The sequence below is a fragment of the Mastomys coucha genome, unplaced genomic scaffold, assembly GCF_008632895.1.
Source record: "Mastomys coucha isolate ucsf_1 unplaced genomic scaffold, UCSF_Mcou_1 pScaffold6, whole genome shotgun sequence".
NCBI lineage: Eukaryota > Metazoa > Chordata > Mammalia > Rodentia > Muridae > Mastomys > Mastomys coucha.
Genome location: NW_022196912.1, coordinates 20108579 through 20135507, shown reverse-complemented (window position 1 = coordinate 20135507; position 26929 = coordinate 20108579). Strand labels below are relative to the sequence as shown.

At 39.6% G+C, this 26929-nt stretch overlaps 1 protein-coding gene across 4 annotated transcripts in view; it reads left to right on the top strand.

Annotated features, from left to right (window-relative positions):
- Spast (spastin) overlaps positions 1 to 26929 on the top strand; it is a 48202-nt gene that overhangs the window by 8341 nt on the left and 12932 nt on the right. Inside the window, exons 2-13 of one of the 4 annotated variants that reach the window (XM_031357776.1) lie at positions 4114 to 4197; positions 7527 to 7610; positions 10971 to 11066; positions 16501 to 16688; positions 18133 to 18266; positions 18495 to 18588; positions 20629 to 20703; positions 21417 to 21488; positions 22500 to 22575; positions 22920 to 23011; positions 23377 to 23456; positions 26198 to 26240. In XM_031357776.1, the coding sequence (XP_031213636.1) occupies positions 4114 to 4197; positions 7527 to 7610; positions 10971 to 11066; positions 16501 to 16688; positions 18133 to 18266; positions 18495 to 18588; positions 20629 to 20703; positions 21417 to 21488; positions 22500 to 22575; positions 22920 to 23011; positions 23377 to 23456; positions 26198 to 26240 (1118 nt within the window). Of the gene's footprint in view, positions 1 to 4110; positions 4198 to 7526; positions 7611 to 10970; positions 11067 to 16500; positions 16689 to 18132; positions 18267 to 18494; positions 18589 to 20628; positions 20704 to 21416; positions 21489 to 22499; positions 22576 to 22919; positions 23012 to 23376; positions 23457 to 26197; positions 26241 to 26929 lie in introns of all 4 variants that reach the window. The other 3 variants (XM_031357775.1, XM_031357777.1, XM_031357778.1) reach the window with 3 other exon arrangements.

Sequence of the window (26929 nt, the reverse complement as noted above, 5' to 3'; positions counted from 1 at the left end):
GAGCATAGTTTGGGTTTGGGGATATAGCTTAGTGTTAAAGTGCTTGCCTAGCATGAACCCAAGGCCCTGGGTTCAATTTCAGTACCATAAAGAAAAGGACAGGGGCTAGAGAGATGGCTCTAAGTTAAGAATACATACTGCTGTCTTCAAAAGGACCCAAGTTCAATTGCCAGCAGCCATGTGCAGTGTCACATCTCCCTGTAACTCTAGCTCCAGGGCATCTGATATCTCTGACTTGTGCAGGCACCTGCACTCACATGCACATACTCACACAGACACTTTAAAATAGTAAGAATTAAAATAAAAAAAAAAAAAAAAGGAAAAGGGCCCAGCAAGATAGTTTAGTATGGTGGTTCTCAACCTGTGGGTTGCAACTATCAGAAAACATTTTTCCCATGGTCATAGGAACCTCCAACCATAAATTTATTTTTGTTGCTACTTAATAACTATAATTTTGCTACTGAGCAATGTCTTAGTTTCTAAGACCATCAGAAAGTGTGTTTTCTGATAGCTGCAACCAACAGATTGAGAAGCACTGGTTTAGCACGTAAAGGTGCCTGCCAGCATGATGACGTGGGCTATGGTAAAGAGAACTGACACTGCCAGTTCTCTGACGTCCACCAGGGTATTTTACAGGGGCACACCCACACACATAACACTAAACAGATAAGTGTAATAATAACAAATCTAAATAAGAATATGTATAGATTAGAACAGCTCTGTTAAGCATTGTCCTGTGGTGACGGGAAGACCTGATACCTCACTGTTTCAGTTGTTCAATGTATATGCCAGAGAAACTGCAGATGGCTTTTAGGGATAGAATGTTCATTGCAACACTATTTGAAAAAAAGAAAAAGAATTAGGACCATGTCTGATAGATTTTTGAGAGAGAACTGGGGATTGAACACGGGCAGTGGACACGTTAAGCAGGTGTTTTGCCACTGATCTCCAACCCTGCCCTAAATTTTTAGTATTTTAAAAGCGTTTTTCTTCATTATTTTATGTACATGAGTGTTTTGCCTATATGTAAATTTACACAACCTATGTGCCTAGTACTCAAGAGATTCTAAGAGGGCATCCTGTCTCCTGGTCTGGAGTTAAAGACGCTGTGAGCTCCCATGTGGGGCTGGGATCCCAGCTCTGGCCCTCTGCAGGAGCAAGCGCCTTTAACCCTTGGGCTAATGCTCCAGCTCTAGGATCTGTTCTCTTCTTAGGATCTTATCTTTTTTTGCATTGCTGGGGATGCAACCCAGGCCCTTACTCCAATGAGGCAATATTCCACCACCAAATAGTATGGTGGAATTTCACTTAATACCTGTTTAAACAATTTAAAACACACTTAAACAAAACATTTTATTTATTTATTTGGTAAGTGTTGCCATGGCACAAGTATGGAAGTTAGATAACCCCTTGTAGGAATCAGTTTTCTCCTTCTACCATACAAGCCCTGGATATCAAACTCATGTTGTTAGCCTCGGCAGCAGGCACTTTTTCCCTCTGATCTGTCTCACCTGCCCTTCGGTACCTATCGCTATAGAAAATAGCGGGCTGGAGAGATGGCTGAGCAGTTAACAGTACTCACTGACTGCTTTTCCAAAGGTTCTGAGTTCAATTCCCAGTTACCACATGGTGGCTCATAACCATCTGTAATGAGATCCAACACCCTCTTCTGGTGTGTCTGAAGACAGCTACAGTGCACTCATATACATAAAATAAATCTTTGCCAGGCAGTGGTGGCGCACGTCTTTAATCCCAGCACTTGGGAGGCAAAGGCAGGTGGATTTCTGAGTTTGAGCCCAGCCTCTTCTACAGAGTGAATTCCAGGACAGCAAGGGCTGTGTATATCTCTATAGCAATCTCACGTGTGAATTAAAAAAATACAGAAGTGCTGTGGAGCTATCTCAGTGGGTAGATGCTTGCTGCACAAGCATGAGGTCCTGACTTCAGGTCTCCAGCACCCATGTGAAAGCCAGATGTGGTTGGTTTTCCCAGCGCTGAAGTACTTAGAGACAGTGGCTCCCAGGGACTCTCTGGCCAGGCATTCCTACCCAAAATAGTAAGCTCCAAGTTAAAAGAAAGCTCTGTCTCAAAAACCAAGACGGACTGGTAAGATGCAGGACAGGTCAGAGCTCCCATTGCTCAAGCCTGGCATCCTGTTGGATTCCTAAACTCATGTAAAGATAGAAGTTAGAGGACTACACCAAGTTGCCGTGTGCTCTCCATACACCACGCTGTGGCACATGCAACCATGCCTCAGCATATGTGGTGATGTGTAAGGTGGAGAGCAATAGAAGAAGATAGTGGACATAGCCTCCACCTTCCATATGCACAGGAAACAGCTTGTGCCCTGCACAGACATGTACACACATCAATGAAAGGGAAGAGTCTTGGCATGTGCTTTTAATCCCAGCACTCTGGAGGCAAGGCAGCTTTATCTGAGTTCAAGGCTCGCTTGGTGTGTAAAGTGAGTTCCAGGACAACCAGGACTACATAGAGAAACCCTGTCTCAAAAAAAATAAAACAAAAAATAAAAAATAAAAAAAATATTACAAGTATTGACTATAGTAGAAATGTCTGTACTAGAAAGATTTGTACTGAGATCATGATAGTGGCTTCTTGGAAAGGAGAGCCTATGAGATTGAGAAGAGTCACTGCCAAAAAGCTAACTTAATTCTGTTTGCTAGCATTTATCCACTTGGCCTTAAAAATTGTACAGAAGTCAGACATTGGTAGTGATACTCTCATCACTCAGAATATAAATATCATTACATTTTGTTTTTGTTTTTTGTTTTTTGTTTTTGTTTTTTTTTTAAGTAAAAAAAACCAGCAATGCATGTGAGCAAGTATTTTCATATTGAAAGTGGGGCAATGAAGCCAGGCATAGTAGGGCCCTGGTAAGTCCTAGCTTGTAAGCTGGTACTTAGAGGGTCAGCATTTCAAGGTCATCCTCAGATATATATGTGTTTTAAGACCTGGGTTACAAAGACTTCATTTCAAAAAAAGAAGGAAACAGGAAGACGAACACCCAAAGTTTCAGTTGTTTTACTATAAACTGAGGAAGGCTCTTGTAGCCTGGGCTAGCCTCAGACTTGCTCTGTAGCTGAGGAAGACCTTGAACTTGTAAACTTCTTGCCACCATGTCCAGGATGATTTATAACAAGCTTTTAATAATTTCTTCATGTACCATTATCACTGCTTTTTAAATACTTACTAAGCAAATTGATAACATGATAAGTAAGTAAACAAGAAGTAAGAAGTTGCCAGGTGTAAGGGTTGACTTATTTGGGGATGAAAAGGGAAGGGAAGCTGGATGGTGGCACATATCTTTAATCCCATTTCTGGAGACAGAAGTTACAGATCTCTGAGTTCAAGACCAGCCTGGCCTGCACAGTGAGTGCTATGTAGAACTTTTCTTTAAAAGGCAGGTGGGGGTCTCTGAGGGAATAGGGAATACACACACACTCATAAAGAAATATTTTTTAGTTGTATATGGTATCTGCAAAAAGATTTCATTCTATTTTGTGATCACAGTAGTTGTGTTTGAAAATGCCACACATGATGGCACACACCCTTAATCCCAGCGCTCAGGAGGCAGAGGCCGGAGGATCTCTGAGATTGAGGCCAACCTGGTCTACAGAGTAAGTTTCAGGACAGCCAGGGCTACACAGAGAAACCCTGTCTTCAAAACAAAACAAAACATCCTAACATTTTGGGTCAGAGGGATGGTTCAGTGGTAAAATGGCTTACGTGACAAGCCTGGTGATCTGAGTTCAACCCCAGGACCTATATGGGGAAGCAGAAAAACCTGTGGGTTCCCATGGGTTTTTCTGCTTCCCATGTGCATGTTGTAGCTAGTATGCTCCACTCTCACACACACTATCAACAAATAAGTGTAATTTAGACAACCTAAAATTTTGAAAAACGTTGGGACTCTAGTCTCCCTGATGAAGAGACATACATATTAAGATAGAAGTCATATAATAGGAGATGCTTCTCAGACACACAGCCTCTTCCTGTGGGCGTGGCAATCTCTCAATATGATACCTGGAGCAGTGGATGCTACATTGTCATATTCATGACATATACAAATAATGATTTTTGTTTTTAAAGCAGGACAGAAGGAACAAGCTGTGGAATGGTATAAGAAAGGTATCGAAGAACTAGAAAAAGGAATCGCAGTTATAGTTACAGGCCAAGGTGGGTAATATGTATAGTTTCTGTTGCACCCCAATTCTACAGTAGTCCTTCCTTCCGAATCCTGTCTTCTTGGAGAACCCTGCCAGGGCTCCTGGTGGAGTAAACTACATGTACTGCCAAGCCCTAAGTATTATACTAATACCCAGGACGGCTGCTAAGTGACTACGGGGCAGCAGCACATATGGCTTGGTTATTCATGATGAGGGTGGGATAGAGCAGGTAAAGGTGATATGTTATTAATTCTACACACAATTCAACATTTATGACTTGTTTCTTTTTGCAATTCTCCATTTATTTGTTTTGGACTGAAGATGATCACCGGTAACTGAAAGTTCTGAAAGCAGGTTTGCATAAGGGTGGGGCTGTATATTGAATTTACATAATTACCCTCTTTTTAGATATTTACCCTAGTGAATATATTTTATTTCTTGATGTCATTGCTATTATTTGTGCATATATGGTATTGGCTATTCTAAAAGTGAAATTCAGTGAAGTCTCAAGCAGGCAATAATACACTCTGTGATCCTTTCACAAGTATCAGTAAGTGATCAGCTGGTGGTCAGTTACTAAATAGTTGTTCATCAGTCACATGTGTTGCCCCTGTTTTTGAAGCCTGATTTATTGTGTGGTGTTGTTATGGAGCTGGTGCTTGGCTCACACACTGACCACACCCCCATCCTGGTAATGGATTTTTATGGTTTTTAATATGTGTTAGCATATAAATAAGGCATATGCCTTCAATCTGAGCACTAGAGAGGCAGAGGCAGGTAGATTTCTGTTGGTCCAAAGCCTGTCTCAAAAAAAGCAAAGTAAAATAAAATAAATCAGAAATATCTTGTTTTGATTTATGTTTAACTCTCTTAAACAGAACAGTTTGGTTGAAATTAAAATCAGATTTGAATTATGATCTAAGCCAGGTCAGTCCTGTAATCCCAGCACTTGTGTGGCGGTGAGTCAAAAAAATCTCAAGTTCAAATTCAGACTGGGCTATACAGTGAGACCTCTAATCAGAATCAAAACAGTAATAGACTTAGAGTCTACTGTCTATGTAGTTGACATTCCTTGGAATCTTGCTGTCTCAGCAATCTCTGTAAATACTTATATAGTGTCTGGTTTTTAAGGTAACCTTGTGCTTTGTAGCTTCTGTTATGTCCTTATTTTCACATGAGAAGCATGACGTACAGAGATGTAATTCAGCTGAGGTTTCATGGCTAACAAGTGAGAAGGTCAGGATTTGCACCAAAGCAGTTAGATGTCAGAGGCTGAATTCTTTCTCTCCCACCTCCTCCTCCTCTTATTTTTATTTTTATTCTTTCGGTTTTTGTTTGGTGGGTTTTCAAGACAGTTTTTCTCTGTGTAGTCCTGCCTCTTCTGGCTCTTTTTTTTTTTAAGATATATTTTTATTTTGTATGTATAGTTGTTTTGCCTGCATGTATATTTGTGTGCTGTGCCTAGTACCTACAGAGGCCAGAGGAGGACATTAGATCCCCTGAGACTGGAATTACAAACAGTTGTGAGCTGCTATGTGAGTGCTGGGAATAGAATTTGGGTCCTCTTAAAGAACACCCAGTGGTCTTACCTCTGAGCCATCTTGCCAATTTTTAATAGTGTTTTGACTGTTGTGTACTATGTGAGCTTTAATATCAAAAAGTACTACTGTGCTTAGCATTCTGATGAATGCATCGTTAGGTGATTTCCTCAGTGTATATATCATTGTGATGCACTTCCGTAAACCTGGTGGTATAGACCAATCACTCTCCATGGCCTTTTGATGCTGACCTTCAACACCAGCCTCGAAGATGCTGGGATTATAGTTGTGCATTGCAATGGTATCTCCCATTTTAAACATTTCTTTAGTTGTTCTGTTATTTGAGACAGGGTCTCACTATGTAGCCTTGGCTGGCCTAGAATTCAATATGTAGACCAGACTGGCTTCAAACTCTGTCTACCTTTGCCTCCTAAGTGCTGGGAATAAAGGTGTCTACCACTCCTACCCAACAGGTCTCTTGTATAAACAGCAGGTTCTGACTTACTGGTAGAGCACTGCCTAACTTAGGTGAAGCTCTGGGAAAAACACAAGCATTGCAGAAGTCAGTTAAGAAAGAATTGTGAGAGGTTGTGTCTTTGAGGCTTTGATGAACATGACTTTATAAATTAAATATATGAGTATATATGCAGGACTTTGTGAACCTCAAGAGGAACCATTAGAAGGAAATGACTCATTCCTTTTATTACTAAGAGAAAAAACCCTTGAAGTATGTTTTCTTCTCACCACTTAGAATTTAAGTTCTGGGGCTGGAGAGATGGCTTAGTGGTTAAGAGCACTGACTGCTCGTCCAAAGGTCCTGAGTTCAAATCCCAGCAACCACATGGTGGCTCACAGCCATCTGTAATGAGATCCGACGCCCTCTTCTGGTGTGTCTGAAGACAGCTACAGTATACTTAGATATAATAATAAACAAATCTTTAAAAGAAAAAGAGAAAAAAAAAGAATTTAAGTTCTGATTTTACTAAATAGAATATGTCTTTGGTAGACATCACAGCATCACTGTGGCAGAGTCATTCGTCCACAGGCTGTGACAAAGTGACTACAGCCTGGCTGGTAGTAAGGTGGCACAGATGACAGATCATAGCCTAGCTTTATTTGTTTAGTGCCTGTATGTGTATAATATGTGGGTGCAGTGGAGGTCAGAGGACAAGTTTCAGAGTCAGGTTCAATTTCCACAGTGGGTTCAGGAACTTGAACTCCGGTTGTCATGTTAGCATAGCAAACAGTTCAGCCCACTGAGCCATCCCACTTTCTCAGTTCACAGACTGAAGTGTGAGGGGAAGTGTCATGGACTCTATGAAATATTTATGAAATCCATGATACTGCATTAGATTTGAAGCCAGCATGAGGAACCATTCCTGGCAGATAATTTTTGAAGTAACGTGACTATGTATAATATATATTTAATACAGGTTCACACTGTAAATTCCAGACTGGCTTTGAATTCATGGTCCTTCTGTCTCAGCCTCCAGAGTTACAAGTTTCAGGTGTTCTTTGCTTTGCCTAGCAAAAGCATTCCATATCTCCTTCCATTTTTGAGACAAGGTCTCACTCTGTAACCCAGGATGGCCTGAAACTCACATATCCTGACTGGCTTTGAATTTGGCTCAGTGTTCCAAGTCCTGAGATTAAAGTGTGAGACACTTAGCCCACTTTAAATTTCTTTATAAAGAAAGATTCTGGTTCTGCATGAAGGTAACTGGAGTGAAGCTTGAAACATTGTTCGTAAGGAAATGTAGATACTTTTTAACTAGTTCTTCTTTGTCTTTTTTCCATTTAGGTGAACAGTATGAAAGAGCTAGACGCCTTCAAGCCAAAATGATGACGAATTTAGTTATGGCCAAGGACCGTTTACAACTTCTAGGTATTAACTAATGTATTCCCTAATGACTTATGAAATATACTTGAAATGTTTAATGACTCTTCCATTGGAAAGGACTGGGCACATCCATAGCTCAGTGGTGGAGCACGTGCATAGCATGTGCCTGGCCCTATGCTCGGTCTCCAGTTCCACAAGAAGTGAGGCTTCATTTGTAGGTAAAATACAGTAATAATTTCAACTTTGTTTATTTTTCGAGACAGGGTTTCTCTGTGTAGTCCTGGCTGTCCTGGAACTCCCTCTGTAGACCAGGCTGGTCTTGGACTCACAGAGATCCACCTGCCTCTGCCACCAGAGTGCTGGGATTAAAGGTGTGCGCCACCACTGGGCTATAGCTACCTCTCCCTTTCATATTATTACACAAATTCTTGATATATTTTTTTCCAGTTAAAAGTATTTCATATGTTTTTCTCAAAGATACAGACTCTTTAAAGTAAAATCATAAAATATCATCACTAAAAAATACCAGTAATTACTTTTATTATTTACTTATTTTTTGAGACAGGCTCTCTCTATATGGTCTTGTCTGTCCTGGAACTTGATATTTAGACAAAGCTGGCCTCAGAGGCACAGACATCCTTTTGCCTATGCTTCCTGAATGCTGAAATTATGTGCCATCATGCCCTATGGTAATTACTTTTTTTTTTTTTTTTAAGACAGGGTTTCTCTGTGTAGCCCTGGCTGTCCTGGAACTCAGTCTGTAGACTAGGCTGGCCTCGAACTCAGAAATCCGCCTGCCTCTGCCTCCCAAGTGCTGGGATTAAAGGCATGCGCCACCACCACCCGGCTGGTAATTACTCTTAATATCAACCAAAAAAAGTACAGAAATGACCAGTGTCCAGGTTTGTTATGATTTAGTAACCATATTTGCACCATTATTATTACTATTATTATTATTATTATTATTATTACTACTACTATTCGATACAGATTTCAGTATGTATCCCTAGCTGTCTTTGAACTTCCTATGTAGATCAGGCTGGTCTGGAACTCACAGATTTGCCTGCTTCTACCATCTAGATGCTAGGAGTTAAAGGAGTGGACCACCATGCTCAGCTAACAGGTTTTAAAGTGGAGATACACGGTAAGCGTTTTCATCAATGAAGTGATTCGTTAGGAATTAGATGTGAGGAGCTCAGGAAGCAAGACTGTTTTAGCTTAGCTAACTGTATTAATCTGTAGTACCTTAATCATTTAAAAAGAAGCATTAGTCTCTCTCAGTTGTACCAGCGATAGAGCCCAGAGCCTTGTACGTGCCACTCAGGTCCTGTACGCATGAGCTACACCCTCAGTTAATGCTATAGTAATAGCGATGAACTGAAGCAAGGCCACAGTCAGTGGTGAGTGTGTGTTTGTTTGTGTATGCATGCGTATTTACACGAGTAAAATAGTAAATTCTATGTATATACCTATACTTTTATTCCCAATCATCCAAAAAACTAACATGCTGATTTCTTCTGTCTTTGCTGTATAGTGAGTGTTTCTGGTAATGAGTGTTTGGGTTAATAAAGAAGACACTTAGCTAGAATTTTTTTTTAACTTATTCTTTTACCAACACAAGTTGTGTCTTAGTATTTTGATTTAAAGAGCATTATCATTGAGGAAAATCAGATGACCTACCTCCAGTAGCTGAAGTAAATAGAAAGGATCCAAGGTCTATTGTATCAGCCACTTCTAGGATACAAAAGCTGCACACTGCTTTGTGCTTTGTGTACAAAGAGTTGCTGCTATTTAACCTGTCCCAGAGGCATGCGATACTGCACCGTAAACCAAGCATGGTGCCTACTTGTCTGACTGGAGGAATAGAAGTCTAAAAGTTCATAAGTATGTTCTGCTTTCTTGGTTTTGTTTTCTTGTTGGGTGCTGATAGCCTGTACATATTGAGTGTATATTCCATACTGAGCTACCTGTATCTAGCCCCTGTGCTGCCTTTATACATGGATTCATTGGCTTGCTAGTACAGACGAAAACAAACTTCCTTCAGCAAAGTGTTGTTGGAAAAAGGTGATCCCTTATGTGGGTGAGACAGATTACATACCTCATGGATATCACCTCAGGAGCGTGGTTGGAACCCTGCAGGTAGGTTACTGCCAGAGGTGGGGGCGGGTAGGGCTGCTGTTGGAAGCAAAGCATTAGCCCTTTCTACTCTGGGTAGCAGACTGAGATTCCATCTGTGTAGGGCTGTTATTTGAGGTGGAGTAGGATTGAAGCACATCTTTTCATTGATTAGTTACATGTTACAGGCACATGACATAGAATTTTAAAGTATAACTACCATCCCTCCCATACTGTGCCCAAGTGACCCATTTCCGTAACATCGTTGTCTCTGGGTTCGTTAAGAGGTGACAACTGTGTGTGTGTGTGTGTTCACAAACAGTAGGATACAGAGCACATAGTTCATCATGCTGGTCCCCTTGCCCTGTGGCATTTATTTCTTGTTTGTCTTATAGTAATATAGCTAAATATGACCTTGTTTCCTTGTGTGCCATTTTTAATTTTAATTTCCTCTTAAAAATTCCTTTTTATCTTATATTTTACTGCCACTCTAAAGTAGAACCAATACTGTACTTCCTCTGTAAAGCCTTTCCAATAGTCTCTTTGTGGTGTGCAGTCATTTAAAAATTATATTGTACTGGTAACATGGGCCTTTAATGCCAGCGGATCCCAGTGGATCTCTTGAATTCAGAGCCAACGTGGTCTACATAATGAGTTTTAGGACAGTCAAGGCTACATAGATAGACCCTGACTCCAATAATAGTAATAATAATCATTATTATTATTACTCATCATCATTATTATTAATCATCATCATCAAATACAGTTATGCTCTAAATTGCCAATTATATTTAATTCATTTGTAGATAACAGGAACAATAATAGACATAAGCTGGGCATGGTGGCTTTAATTCCAGTATAGGAGGCAGAGGCTTTCAGATTGCTGAATTTGAGGCCAACCTAGTCTAGAGTGAGTTCCAGGACAGTCAGGACTACATAGACCCTGTCTCAAAACAATAATAACAACAACAAAACCATAGTCACTTTTTATCCGCATGTCACTATGTAACTTGATAAACAGCCATCACTTGCTGCTGATAATAGTGGTAAGTAACTGTCTTAGGTTGCCAGACTAATTAAGGTATATTTTCAACATAGCTTTTCACATGTTAACTTCTGTAACTTTTCATGTGAGTGCTTACTAATTGTATATTTTAGAAAATATTCATATATCTGTACAATCTTCAGTTTGACACCTTTGTAACACATTAATAATTTTCCACACACATTTTATTTGTTTATTTTTCATTTTTGTTTATTTTGTTCTTTTTAACCTCCTCTGTTGCATAGAGAAGCTGCAACCAGTTTTGCAGTTTTCCAAGTCACAAATGGACGTCTATAATGAGAGTACTAACCTGACATGCCGCAATGGACATCTTCAGTCAGGTAGGTTTAGGCTAACAAACATAAACTAAAGCTTGCATGCAAAATGAACTCTTGCTTACCCTATTGTTGATTTCCTGTGTAGTAGAAGGTGTGACTGTTTAGTTTTCCACAGGATCAGTAGGAAATGCAGTGCCCTTACCGTTTATAGAGTCTGAGCGCCTGACAGGTTTAGTAGATATACTCTAATTATACTATTCACAGGTTTTCCAGCTTCCTACTTACAGAGTATAAAATATGGGGAAGTGGCATCTCATTACTACCTAGCCCACTAGTCCTTGAAGGGTCCTCAATAAATCTGCTCTTTTAGAAAAGTGTGTGTGTGTATGTGTGTGTGTGTGTGTATGTGTGTATTTGTGAACATGTTTGGAAGGCAGAGGACAACTGAAAGAAGATTCTCTCCTGCCACTATGTATGTCCTGGGATTAAACTCAGATTGTCAAGCTTGGCAGCAAGAACCTTTTCCACTGAGCCATCTCACAAAGTCTGATTATTTGTTGTTGTTGTTGTTGTTGTTGTTGTTGTTGTTATGGGGTTTTATCTTTAGGGACAGGGTCTTACTATGTAGCTCTGCCTGGCTTAGAACTTACTGTATAGACCAGGTGGCCTTCACTTCAAAACATCAGTCAGTATTTGTCTCTGCTTCCCCACTGTTGGAATTACAAACGAATTGTACCATAGCTGTACTTAATTGTATTTATCTGTTGAGTCAGGGTCTCACTATGTAACAATGGCTGGCTTAGAACTCTCTGTATAAATTAGACTGGTTTCAGCTCAGAGATCTGTCTGCCTCCGCATCAAAGACTGGGATTAAAGTTGTGCACCCCACACTCAGGCTGTACATTCCTTTAAATGCTGAAAATATTTTCATTTCTGGGATTCGTTTTCTCCTCTCCTCTTCTCTCTACCCTCCTCTCCCCTCCCTCTCCCTTTCTCTCTTGAGACTGGGTTTCTCTGTGTAGCCCTGGCTGTCCTGGAACTCTCTTTGTAGACCAGGCTGGCCTGGAACTAGAAGATCCACCTGCCTCTGCCTCCCAAGAGCTATAATTAAAGCAAGCACAACCAATATGCGGGTTTTCCATTTTGTGTTTTTCATATGGAAATTTTACTATTTTGTTAAACATTGATTTTTAATGTATATGAGTTTCATATGAATAATATGAATTGTTTTATTATGGTACTTGTAGACACTAAAGCTTCACATACTAAGAAGATACATTTTAATAGTATTATTACTATAGAGTAAATCTGCAGTGTCACTTTTTTTTTTTTTGGTTTTTCAAGACAGGGTTTCTCTGTGTAGCCCTGGCTGTCCTGGAACTCACTCTGTAGACCAGGCTGGCCTCGAACTCAGAAATCCGCCTGCGTCTGCCTCCCAAGTGCTGGGATCAAAGGTGTGTGCCACCACCGCCTAGCCTAGTGTCACTTTTCTCATCACTCTGATTAAATACAGAAACAAGAAAAGAAAAAATTAAAGGCCTTTACTTTGTTCTAGTGGAAGAAACTTCGTATTTTAGGCTTCCTGGGTCTCAGTGGGGTTTTGTTTGGGTTTGGTATGAACTTTCAGTGGTAAGTGTGATGCCCAGGCCTTCAGGAATACTCCAAGCTAGTTTGCTTGGTTGCTGGTTTTGTTTGGTTTTGTTACTTTTTCAGCAATAGTTTCATGTCAGGACTGTTGGTTGAGTTTTTCTGAGACAGTGTTTTCATCTCTAGCTAGAAGTTACTCAGCAGCTCAGGCTCAAGTGATGAACCTATCTAAGACTCCTGAACAGCTCATCACCTCCACTTTAGCCAGGTTTGGACTTAAATTTTATTACAGTAAATATAACTTCAAATTGTAGGGTATAAACTTTAGATTAGACTATGAAGTAGGTGCTTGTTTTTATTCATTTATAGGAAGCAACTTTGAAAGTTTACTTCTTATTTTTACTTAGTTTTTTGAGTAATTGGTAATTCAATCAAAGCCTGAAACATGCTACACAAGCTCTGACACCGTGCCATATCCCTGGACCAAAGATGAATTAGTGATTTATTTTTTTGGTGTGTGTGAGGGGGGTTCCTTTCTTTTTTTTTTTTTTTTTTTGTTTTTGTTTTTGTTTTTGTTTTTGTTTTTAAAAACTTAGTTTTCTGTGTATGAGCATTTGGTCTGTATCTGTGCCTTTGCACCATGTCCATGCCTGGAGGTAAAGATGGTTTTGAGCTTCAGTGTGGCATTGGGAATCAAATCAAACCCAGGACCTTCTGGAAGAGCATCTAGAGCTGTAACCTGCTAAGCCTTTTTTTTTTTTTAATATGCTAGAAATCAAACCCAGAGCTCTTGCATCTGTTAGGCAAGCACCACACTATTACGTGCTATCCTTGGGCTAGTGTGAGCGGCACGGTGCTGGAAGCAGACTCAGCTTCTCTGTAGTAGTAGCAAGAGGTCTTAACCACTGAAGTGTCTCTGTAGCTCCCCTCCCCTTTTTTCTTTTTTAAAGAAAAAAATACTTCTTATAAGTGTTTTTTTCTGTGTTCCTCGTACGTGTAGTGCCCACATAAGTCAAAAAAAGATGTCAGATCCTACATAATTGGACAATCATGAGCTGCCATGCAGATGCTGAGAACTGATCCAAGTCCTCTGCAAGAGCAGTGAGGGCTCTTAACCACTGAGCCATCTCTCAGTAATTATATGTACAAGTATGGGTCCTCTACAAGAATAGTAAGTGGGCCGGGAGGTGGTTGGCGCACGCCTTTAATCCCAGCACTTGGGAGGCAGAGGAAGGTAGATTTCTGAGTTCAAGACTAGCCTGGTCTACAGACTGAGTTCCAGGACAGCCAGGGCTACACAGAGAAACACTTTCTCAAAAAAACAAAAAAAGCAACAACAAAAAAAAAAAAGAGTAGTAAGTGTTCTTAACTGCTTAGCCATCTCTCTAGCCCTGTGTTTGATAGTTCAGGGCAGTGAATCTTTCATCTTAAAACCTTTGAAGAGATAGCAGTAGTTTCTTCTATTATAATTAAAATAATTCTAGGAATCATAGTCATTTATGTTAAGGTAATCCAGACTGAGTATAAAGATTTCTGATTGTCAAAAATGTGTCATAAATGAGCACAATATAACGACCGGGTTGGTCTGGTGTTTAGACTACATATTGTGCTTGCCTTAGGGATCCTCTTATTAGTCTCCCAGTGACAGTTTAAAACTCATTCTCAGGGCAAGCATGTCAGTGTAAAGATCCCTGTACATTTTTTTAAACTTGGAATTTTACTTGTTTCAGATCTTGTAATGATTTGATTGAGATACAGTTTGGTTCTCCAAATAAACAAACTGATTCCCTCTACATGTTTAAGAGTTCTTAATTTCCTTTAAAGGTATTCAGAAGCAAAACGAAGGCTTATGCCTCTTGGCCAGTCTAATTTATAGGGCAGTTTAACATTTTTCTCCTTGTCTCACCCATCCTTCTGAGAGAGTGTTGCTGTGTAGTGTAGTCTCAGCTGGCTTAGACCTCTGTGGCTAGACCAGGGTGCCCTGGAGCTTGCTGTGATAGCTCCTGCATCCATCTGTGGAGGGTTAGGGTGATGGGGTTATATGTGCCACCAGGTATCTCTCGTATGTAGCTCTGTATGTCCTGGAACTCACTTTGTAAGTCAGGCTGCCCTCAAATTTACAGAAATTCACCTGCCCCTGCCTCCTGAGTGCTGGGATTAAGGATGTGCACCACTATGCCTGGCTGGCTTGCTTTCTCTTGCTGTCTTAAAGATAGTTTCACACTCTGTAGCCCAGGTTGGCCTAGGACTCATATGTAGCCCAGGTTATTATTGAAGGCATGGCAGTTTTTCTGGCTCGGCCTCAAGAGTACTGGGATTGTAGCTTGAGCCACCCTATTTGCCTGGCTTAACATTTGTCCTTATAGTAAACAATATTATTAATAAGATTTTTGTTTTATAAGAATATAAAGTTGTATCTTTATGCATTTTAAGTCTATAGTATACTTATTTAAGTATGATATACATACTTAAAATATTTGACATACTAAAAGCTACAGCTTTATATTCTTTCAGTTAAAATTTGTTAATTAAAACTTTCAGGGGGGCTGGAGAGATGGCTCAGGGGGTAAGAGCACTGATTGCTCTTCCAAAGGTCCTGAGTTCAGATCCCAGCAACTACATGGTGGCTCACAACCATCTGTAATGAGATCTGACGCCCTCTTCTGGTGTGTCTCAAGACAGCTACAGTGTACTTACATATAATAATAAATCTTAAAAAAGGGGCTGACAAGATGGCTCAGCGGGTAAGACCACTGACTGCTCTTCCGAAGGCCCTGAATTCAAATCCCAGCAACTACATGGTGGCTCACAACCACCCATAATGAGATCTGACGCCCTCTTCTGGTGCTCACTGAGGACAGCTACAGTGTACTTATGTATAATAATAAATAAATCTTTAAAAAAAAAAATCTTAAAAAAAAAAAAAACCTTGCAGTGGGCATCAATTGTAGTTTTTCATATTTCATCGCCATAAAGGTTTTCAGTCATGGGCTAGATAGATGACTTAGTAAAGTGCCTGTCATACAAGCCTAAGAACCTGAGCATGCTTAGCACAACACAAAAGCCAGATGTGAAGTGCAAGACTGTAATGCCAGCCATGGGGTGAGGGTACTAGGAGCTTACTTGCCAACCAGCCTAGCTCAACTGATGAGCTCCTCAGTGGGACAGTTTCAGGTAGGAGGTTGAAAGTGCCTGAGGAAGATGCCTGACGTCAGATTGGCCTCTGCATGCACACACCCACAAAGTCAGATGGAGGAGTGTTGCTATTTTTCTGTGTGTAGTGTATCCCTAGTGCCTTCACTGTGTTTTGTTTCTTAGATATTTGGGAGCTTTTTGCTTGGTAACTTTTTTATGTCTTAAGTTCCCTAACAAGGAAAGTTGTTTTTACAAATACATTTCTTCATAAGAAAACTAGAATCTACAACAGGGAAGGGTAAACCTAATAACCAAATCTCTTTTTCCAAACTGTTCCCAAGACATCCTGGTTTATTTTGTAATTCATATCTCATTCTGAAATATTTCTAAATTTAGAAGCCTTTGATAAGGGTCAGTGAGGTGACTGGCTGATAGGGTACTTCCTGAGCAAGCTTGCTGGCTTAAGGTCTACCCTGGGACTCACGTAGTGGAGGTGAGACCCAGGCCCAAAGACTGCCTTCTGACTTCTACATTGCCATGCCTTATGTACACTGACACTTACATACAGCACATGTATGTATGTATATATATATATATACATATATATATACACACGCACATACATAGAAACATACACAATAATAAATAAAAATTGCTAACTTTTGGTAGCTTGTTTTGCAAATTTGTTTTATTATTATAAGTACTGTTAATTGTTACTTCTTTATACTTATGTCAGAGTTTCTAATCATGATGGCTATATTTTTTTCCTTAATAGAAAGTGGAGCAGTTCCAAAGAGGAAAGACCCCTTAACACATGCTAGTAATTCATTGCCTCGATCAAAAACTGTCATGAAAAGTGGATCCGCAGGGCTTTCTGGTCACCACAGGGCGCCTAGTTGCAGTGGTTTATCCATGGTTTCTGGAGCAAGACCGGGACCTGGTCCTGCAGCTACCACACATAAGGTACTCTACACTAGTCAGTGTAACGTGTTTTCAAGTAGAAAACTTGGTTATTATGCTTGCTTCTTTGTTCTAGTTCTCCATAATACAGAAATAATTGGTTTCTACAGTCTTACATATAACTTTTTAATTTGCAAAAGCTATTTGCTATTAAATAAAAATCTTAATTTAGTTCCTTTGAGAATAATTAGGTATTTTATATTGTTTACTTTCCAAGTCTTTTTAGTATAATGTTGTGTTTGTCGTCTTTTTAAAGATTATGTATAGTGTTCTACTTATATGTGTGCCTGCATGCCTGAAGAGAGTACCAGATCTCAATATAAATGGTTATGAGCTACCATGTGGTTGCTGGGAATTGAACTTAAGACCTCTGGAAGAACAGCCAATGCTCTTAACCTCTGAGCTATATCTCCACTTCTGTATATGTCATTTTAATTCTAGTTTTAGATTTCAGATTATATCAGTCTTATAACAGTAAACATATCGAGGGGTTTGTTGTAAATTTTTTTTTCCTGAAACAAGGTTTCTCTGTGTCATCCTTGCTAGCCTAGAGCTGTCTCTGTACACCAGGCTGGGCTCAAACTCAGAGATCTGTCTGCCTCTGCCTCTTGAGAGCTGGGTGTTGTAACTCTAGGAAGAATCAAAATTGTGTAACTTTTCTTGTAGAGTCTTTGGCTTTAAAAATACATTTATTTATTCATGTGTGTTTATATGTACACCTGTGTGTACAGTTGAAGACCAGAAGAGGGCATTAGGTGTCTGCATAGTCTTTGAGGAAGAGTCTATGCTCCAGCCTCAAGCTTGTATTCTCTTGGCTAGGCTGGAAGGCAGCAAACCCTACTGATCATCCAGTTTCCCTTGCCTTCAGAATTGGAGTTATAGGCATGTACAAGGTGACTGGAGCGTTAAATGAATGCTGCCACCCACACTCCAGTCGTTGGGATTTTGCAGTACAAGTTCTTAACTACTGAGCCATTTCTCTATCTTGCCTTTGTCTTTTATAGTGACTAAATCTCTGGATAAACTCTATTAGCCCTCGTCAAGCCAATTTTCATTCTATAGTGAATTTAATTTTGGGCAAATAATCTTTACAGTCTTAGATTCTTTTTTTCTTGTGTGTGGAGACCAGAGGTAGATGTCAGATAATTTCTTGGCCACTTCCCACAGCACATCTGGAGCTCATACGGTGTGCTAGAGCAGGTGGCCTATGAGCTCCAGGGAGCTGCCTGTTTCTGCCTTTGAGAGCTGGCAACAGATCTGCTCCAAATGCCTGGCTCACGTAGTGCTTGGGATCCAAACTTAGGTTCTTATGGTGTACAACAAGCATCCCACTCACTGAGCTTCTCCACAGCTTCATATTTTCCCTTGATTTTTATTAAATTCTCTTAACATTTAGGGTTGAGTGAAAAGTCTAAGTTGTTTCACATTAAATTTTGTGTCCTTCAAGGGTACTCCAAAACCAAATAGAACCAACAAACTTTCTACACCCACAACTGCAGTTCGGAAAAAGAAAGACTTGAAAAATTTTAGGAATGTGGACAGCAATCTTGCTAACCTCATAATGAATGAAATCGTTGACAAGTAAGTTTGCTAAGCATTTCAGCTTCTATTTATTTTTAGTTATAAAATACGTATGTGTTACATAATAAACATTTTGTTTGCTTTCATCTTAATTTTTATGGTTATTTTGAAGAATTTTGCCAATAAACAAGTCATAGTTAACATGAAAATGACTGATAGGCTAATATACCACATTTAAGTAGCTGAACAATATTTCTGTTGTGAAATTAACTGATTTGTATTTCTTAGTGGGACAGCTGTTAAATTTGATGATATAGCTGGTCAGGAACTGGCAAAACAAGCACTGCAAGAGATTGTCATTCTTCCTTCTCTGCGGCCTGAGGTAAGGATTATGTTATCAGATAATTAGTTCATACTAAATAATTCCAAGTTCAATGTTTAAAAAAATACACTGAAGCCTGGGGATGTAATAAGCATCCAGCTAAGGAGGCGAAGGTGAAGGCAGGGAGCTTGAGCTTGAGAACCCAATGTGGGGTCCATGGTGAATTCTGGGCCAACCTTGGTATAACATAGCATCACCTGTCTAACTTCTCCCTCACAAAAAGGCATTCACATTTGTTATTGGTAACTTCTTAAAGGAGATGAGAATGGATGTAAGGTATTCTGAGTCCATTTCTAACCTTTATGAGAAAAGTAGTCACATGAAATCGTTTTTATTAAAAAACTGAGAGATTAGAAATTGGTTCTCCTTCCCCACCCCCATGCTGAAGTTAAACCTAAGGCTTTGCAAGTCAAAGGACTACCACTGAGCCATATCCTAGTCCCAAGATTTAAACTAAAGAACTTTAACCTTGCCAGGGTGGTGGCCCACACTTTAATCCCAGCACTTAGGAGGTAGGCAGATCCTTGTGAGGTCGAGGCTAGCCTTGTCTACAAAGCGAGTTCCAACATAGCCAGGGCTGCTTTAAAGAGAAACCCAGTCTTGGAAATCAAAACCAAGAAACCTTTAAACTTAAAATAGCTGAACAAAGAGGAAATACAGATAAAATAAGTCTGAAGAGCAAGTAACTGTTTTCAATGTATTAATTTGCCAGGATATTAACAGCCAGTGAATAATGTGTGAGGATCTGGCTTACCTCATATTTGCAGTCATTAAAGGAAATGGAAAATCTTTAAGTTACTAATTAAAGTTTGGTTTGCTGTATATTGCACTTGTGCAGTTTTTAAAGTCAACTAGCATATTTATTGTGGTTCAGTGATACTACAAGATAACATTTTGAGTGCCCAATTCTGGGTCATAATCATGTCAACAGCTAGAGGAAGTCCATTGTGATGAACTCCTGGCCCAGGTGTCCAAAGCTTGTATAGCTGTTTTCCTCAGTCATTTCTGTCCTCTGTGGTGTTTGTCACTTATGGGTACCTACTAAACTAGAAGTTATTGCTAAGTATTGCTTTTCTAGTTCATAGGCTTTTCTTTTTCCTTTCTACTTTTTTTTTAAAGATTTGTTTGTTTGTTTATTTATTTATTTATTTATTGTGAGTATACTATAGCTGTCTTCAGACACACCTGAAGAGGGCATCAGTTCCCATTACAGATAGTTATGAGCTACCATGTGGTTACTGGGACTTGAACTTAGGACCTCTGGAAGAGCAGTCAGTCAGTGCTCTTAACCACTGAGCCATCTCTCCAGCTCTCCATTCTACTTCTTTTTCTTTGTTTTTCTTTTCTGGACGAGGTTTCAGAATATTGCCCAGGAAGGCCTTGAAATCATGGTCTCCAGTAGTTCTCTCTCCCTCAGTCTCTTAGTAACCAGGACTGTAAAGTCTCACCACCAGGCCCACTTTTGTCTACTTAAAAACTTTTTTAGTTTGTGCTTATCATTCCAAGTTATAAAATCACCCTTTTAACTGGTAGTTACATTTTTGCTAATACTCAGAAATGAGAGTTAAGACAGAAAACATTTGTCTTTTATGAGCCAAATTTCTGTCCTGGGTCCAGCTAGGATCTGGTCCCTCCAGGATCATACTGTAGCTTATAGAATGAGCTACAGGGCAAGCCACACATGGTAGTTCACAGGCTGAATAGTAACACAGCAGACTGACCACTAATTTAAAACAGCTCGTTACAGAAGGAATTGTACACTTGCAGAGCTAGAGGGCACTGTAAGGCCTGTTGTGTGGCACACACCTATCCCAGCATTTGGCAAAATCAGGTGGATCTCTTAGTTTGAGGCTAACTCAGGCTACGTGAGTTCCAGGCAAGTCAGGGCTACATAGTAAAACACCCCTCCTCCATGCCACTGCTCTCCGACCCCCAAAAAGATGTTTTTAGATAGCAGATGATAAATTCTTGACATGTTGACTTGTCTGGCTAAGCTCTCTGGAGTCATAGCTGTCTGTAACCAACTCCTGTTTTATAAAGTTGTTCACAGGGCTCAGAGCTCCTGCTAGAGGCTTGTTACTCTTCGGTCCGCCAGGAAACGGAAAAACAATGCTGGTAAGAATGCTGTCAAGGTTGAGGGTTCTACTGAGATAGTAGGGGTCCTATGACAAAAGCTGTATGTCCTTCCCAAGTGTATTATTTATGCTTTACTGTTGTAATATACTTTTAGAGTTTTTTTAAATAGTTTTCATGGAAACCCATGTGTAACCCTCAGTAGCATGTTTTTGGCTTTGTTTTGCAGAAAGAAGTACTTACTTTACTGAAGATCCACCTAATAACTTTTAGAATTTTTTCCATCTTAACAAGTTTGTTTGACTAGTTAGCATGCTATTGGTTTTCTTGTAGTATCCTTTGGCCAAAATCTTTTACCGGAAACTGAATACCTATATTTGTATTATTCTTATGTTAAAAACAGAAAGATGTTAAAGGCATGGTTGCATACACCTTAATCCTAGCACTGAAGAGGCAGAGGCAGGAGGATCTAGTCTGCTTAGTCAGTCCCAGGCTAGCCACAGCTACACAGTGAGATGATGTCTCAAACAACAAACCAAATAGGAAAAGAATAGATCTTTCCTCCTGTTTAACTTTCCCTGGCCAGCATCTTCCTACAAAGAGTAAAGAGGCCCTCCCTAATTCACCCTCGGAAAGAAACACAGTGTGTAGACTCTTCTCATAGCAGCTGCTGAGACTCATATTTCTTTCATTTCTAGAATGAAATTCTAGAATTTTGAATATTGAACTAATAAATTTACTTTCTGATCTTAAAGGCTAAAGCAGTAGCTGCAGAATCTAATGCCACCTTTTTCAATATAAGTGCTGCAAGTTTAACTTCAAAATATGTAAGTATTCTTTTCATGTACTTTTGTGTTTTCAGATTGCTGTCTTAAGTGCTATTATGTTAAACAAAATGTTAACATTGTAGAAAATTGTTTTTCTGTGGATTTTATGACTGTTGTTTGTATATATTGAATATCAATCTTCATGGTATAAGATTATATGTACTTTTTAGCTGTTTTAAAATTAGAATTATGTTGTTGAATACTGTCATAGTTTGGTAGGCCTAGCTTAACAAAGTGCCATAGGCTGGCTGGATCAAATCCCAGACACTTATTGCACAGATAAGTGGGATGTAGAAATACATAGTGAGACGTCTGCAAGTCTAGGATCAGTGTGTTAACAGTGATAACCCTTCGTGTCCCTCGTGTCTCATGCTGTCCTGACAACCTGGCACTTCTGGGCTGCAGACTGAGTTCAAATTTCCATGTGTTATAAGAAATACAGGTTCATCACTAGAGAAGGGCTCACTTTAGTGAGGTCAGCTGAGTTTGACCCTATGTATGCTGCTACTTGCCAACAGTCTCATTCACAGATAGCAGAGTAGGGCTTCAGTGTATTTTGGGGCAACATCACTGAGGTTACAGTAAATACCAGCACTTCCACTTTAGCTCCTAACGTGCCTATCTAGAGAGCTGCCTAATGTGTGAGAGCAGGGCTCAGGGTAAATTGAACAGTACCTGCTTCAGATTACTCCAGGTTAAAATATGACATGAAAGTTTCCCTGTTTTATTTTTTTGTTTTGTTTTTGTTTTTGTTTTTCTGTTTATTTGAGACAGAGTCTTTCTTTGTAGCCCTGCTATTCTGAAACTCACTATGTAGAACAGACTGGCCTTGTATACTGTAGGATTGTGAAATAGTTCCCATTAAACTAGTTTGCAAAAGGAAATAGTATGTTTTCTAACACGCTGTAATATATCATGGGATTATGAAGTCAAATTTTAAATCATAATTTAAAACTGGAATACTGTTACATTTTATGTGTGTAAGAATACATCATACATCATACCTTGTAGGTGGGAGAAGGAGAGAAATTGGTGAGAGCTCTTTTTGCTGTGGCTCGAGAACTTCAACCATCTATAATTTTTATAGGTAAGTTTTTAGGACAGTGTTTTAAAGAGTGACTTCAGTAGGATTTTTTTTAAAAAATTTTTAAAATGATTTATTTATTTTATGTGTATTGGGGTTCTGCCTGCCTATATGTCTGTATGAGGGTATCAGATCCTCTGGAACTGGAGTTACAAACAGTTGTGAACTGCCATGTGGGTGCTGGGAATTGAACCAGGTCCTTTGGAAAAGCAGGCAGTGCTCTTTACCACTGAACCATCTCTCCAGCCCCCCCCCCCCGCAGGATTAATAATAAGTAACAAACTAGATAAATATTAAAATGATTTCCTTAGATCCATCTTAAACTCTCTTCCTTGTATTTCTTCTAGATGAAGTTGATAGTCTTTTGTGTGAAAGACGAGAAGGGGAGCACGATGCTAGTAGACGACTAAAAACAGAATTTTTAATAGAATTTGATGGGGTAAGTATTAATATACCTATGTATAATACACATATATGCATAGATATTAGATATTATCTTGTGTGCCTGCCTGCATGAGTTTATGAGCACCATATGTGCTTAGGAGCATATAAAAGAGGACATAGGATCCCCTGGAACTGGAGTTACATGTGGCTGTGAGCTGCCAGATGGGTGCTGGAAACTAAAGTCTTCTGAAAAAGCAACAACTGCTCTTAACCTCTGACCCATCTTTCTAACCTGATTGTATTTTTAACTATATTTTAATATGTATGCTTTCCTATTAAGTGACCTGAACTATAATACATGTATACATAATGTCCCTTTTTATTTTCTCTAAAATACTGATAAACCTTTTTGACTTACAGGTGCAGTCTGCTGGAGATGACAGAGTACTCGTAATGGGTGCAACTAACAGGCCCCAAGAGCTTGACGAAGCTGTTCTCAGGTAGTGAGATGCACTTAGGACTAACTTGTTTCTTGTGTTCATCTCCCATCTACCTCCTTGGCCTCTGCCTCCTGGGTACTGGGACTAAAGGGGTGTGCTCCATGCCCAGGCTCATCTCACCTGCCTCTCATAGTCCAGACTTTATTTATGTTATGTACATGAGTACACTGTAGCTGTCTTCAGATACTAGAAGAGAGCATCAGATCCCATTACAGATGGTTGTGAGCCACCATGTGGTTGCTGGGAATTGAACTCAGGACCTCTGGAGGAACAGTTAGTGCTCTTAACTGCTGAGTCATCTCTCCAGCCCCCATTAAATTTATTTTTATTTCATGTACATTGGTGTTCTGTTTGCATGTATGTCTGTGTGAGGCTGTCAGATCCCCTGGAACTGGAGTTACAAACAATTGTGAGCTGCCATGTGGATGCTGGGAATTGAACCAGAATTCTTTGGAAGAACAGCCAATGAATGCTCTTAACCACTGAGCCATCGCTCCAGCACTTTTTTCTTCTTCAAGACAAGGTTTCTCTGTGTAGCACTGGCTGTCCTGAACTCACTCTGCTGGCCTCAAACTCAAGAGTTCCTGCCTCTGCCTCCGAAGTGCTAGGATTAAAGATTTATGCTGCCGCCACCACCTGGCAACACACCTTAGTGTCTTACTGTGCTTCCTGGGAAGCTGATCAAAGCAGGATTCATGAGAACTGCTCTCTGCTCTTGTGTGTTTAAGCAAATTTAACCCTTCATGCTGGAAAACAAAATCTTTGACTCAGTATTAAGTTCCTAGATTTCCTTTTCTCGAGGCATGTATAACATTACTTCATTGTTTCTGTGATTGGGGCTGGATAGAGTAGAACTCTTGAATCCATATTGATTTTCATGGCCTCTTATTCTTTAATTATTCTTATGACACAGCACCTGCTGAGTTCACTTGGTGTTGCTCGGGTGTGTGTGTGTGTGTGTGTGTGTAGGGCTGACTGCATGGGATTGCATAATAATTAGGGGGCACTGTTCCTGAAAAGGGTTGTTTCTTCCTCTTTCAGCAGATATTAATTACCTATAGCTCTTCAACTTGGCATGGGCCTAGTGAGAGTTTTCCCATCCATATTGCATGTCAGTTGGTGGTGTCATTTTTCAGGTCTTGGTTTAGGCAGTCATATTGAAATTTCATGTGTACAGTTTCTCTGTCATTCTTATTTTAAGTGACATTTACCTGGGTCAGGGGAGTGTACAAGCATGAGGATTTGCATATGGAAATTGAAGATATCTTTCCAGAATCTGATGTCTCTTTCTACTACATAATGCTGAAGGTCAAATTAAGGTCACCAGCCTTGGTGTCAAGTACTTTCTGGTCCTGGCAGTGCCAGCCAAGTGTTTGGTGGCTGTGGTCACTGTCCACCCTGTGAACTGCCACCCAGCTGGAGCAACTCTGGACAGCTGATCAGCTTTTGCTACATCAGGGTTATATTTAAATTGCCTTTATTTAAACCTAATGAAGCATTGCATACAATGTATGTATACATTCATACATATGAAAATACAGCCATATTTTCAGGTTTACTTTTATTATTTTTAAATTATTTGTGTGTGTGTATTATCTATGTCTTAGGAAGCCAGAAGCCAGGGGCCTAGGAACTTCTGGAACTAGAATTACAGGAAATGTTGAGCCTCCATATAGGTGCTGGGAATTGAACTGGGGGCATCTGGAAGAACAGCCAGTGCTCTTAACCATTGAGCCATCTCTCTAGCTCTGTTTCTGAAATCTTTCTTTTTTAGTTGTTTTCTGATTCAGTTAAGAAGGCTCCTTATTCTACTGGTTATGTCAGATATTGTTGATTTTAAAATATTGCTATTAACATACACATATAAAATGATAGACTTAATTTAACCATCTATTTAATTAAAGATTTTTAAGCATTAACTAGAGAGCTGGAAAAAAATAACAAGCAAGCCTGGAGACTCAGCCTTATGACCCAAGGTACTTGGAAGGCTGAGGCAAGAGGATCCAAGTTCAAGGCCTGCCTTATTTCAGAGTAGGTCAGTGCCAAACTGGGCAATTTTTTGAAAATATGTCTTAAGATAAAGAAAGAAGGGTCTGGGCTGGAGAGCTGGCTCAGCAGTTAAGAGCACTGACTGCTCTTCCAGAGCTCCTGAGTTCATTTCCCAGCAACCACATAGTAGCTCACTACCATCTGTAATGGGATCCAATGACTCTTCTAGTGTGTGTCTGAAGACAGCTGCAGTGTACTCATATAAAAAATAATAATAAATCAATCTTTTAAAAAAGAAAAAAAAAAGATGTTTCTTCTTAAAAAAAAAAAAGGAAGAAGAGTCTGCCAAGGCATTAAATCAGCAGAAAAGGGGTTCTATAGCATACGTGAGGCCGTAGGTTCAAGTGCAGGTGGACCACAACTCTAAGAAAGGGAAAAATACCTTTTTTTTTTTAAATATATATGAGTAAATGTCACTGTGTTCAGACACCCCAGAAGAGGGCATCAGATCTCATTACAGATGGCTGTGAGCCACCATGTGGTTGCTAGGAGTTGAACTCAGGACCTCTGAAAGAGCAGACGGTGCTCTTAACTGCTGAGCCATCTCACCAGCCATAAAAAATATCTTTTAATATTAATACATGATAAGAACTTTGAGTTGCCTTATATGTTATACTTACGACTTTTTTCTGTCAGTTGTTATTTGAGCTGAGTTACCTATAATTTATATTTCTAATTTGATTTGTTTTTAGGCGTTTCATTAAACGGGTATATGTGTCGTTACCAAATGAAGAGGTATGTGTATTTATATTTCAACTTTTTAACTAAAGTAAAAACAAGTACCATCTGACAGTATTGTGTTTTGTAATTCTGTGGTTAGACATTTTGAAAACAGTTTGTTGGGGTTGGTGAGATGGTTCAACACTTAAGAATACTCACTGGCTGTGCTTCCAGAGGAATAGGGTTCAATTCCCTGAATTCACTGGTGGCTCACAAGTGTGACTCCAGTTCTAGGAGATTCAACTTCTTTTGGCCTCCACAGGCAGTGCATATATGTGGTATACACACATACATACATACATACATACACACACACACACGGGTGCAAAATACCCATACTAATAAGATGAAAATAAATCTTAAAAAAAAAAGAAAAAGAAAGCTTGACAATTTCTTAAAACCATAACCATGCCAGGTGGTGGTGGTGCATGCCTTTAATTCCAGCATTTTCGAGGCAGAGACAAGAAGGTCTCTGAGTTTGAGGCCAGCCTGGCCTATAAAATGAGATTCAAGATCGGGCTACACAGAGAAACCATTTTGAAAACTGGAAAGAAAAAACAAACAGACAAAACAACCAATAACCATAAACTTAAATAAGATCCAGCAATTCCCCAACATGTACCCAAGAGAAATGGAAACTTCCCCATAGGAGGAAGACAGGCTCAAGAATATTAGAGCAGCTGTCTTGATAACTTCAACATGTA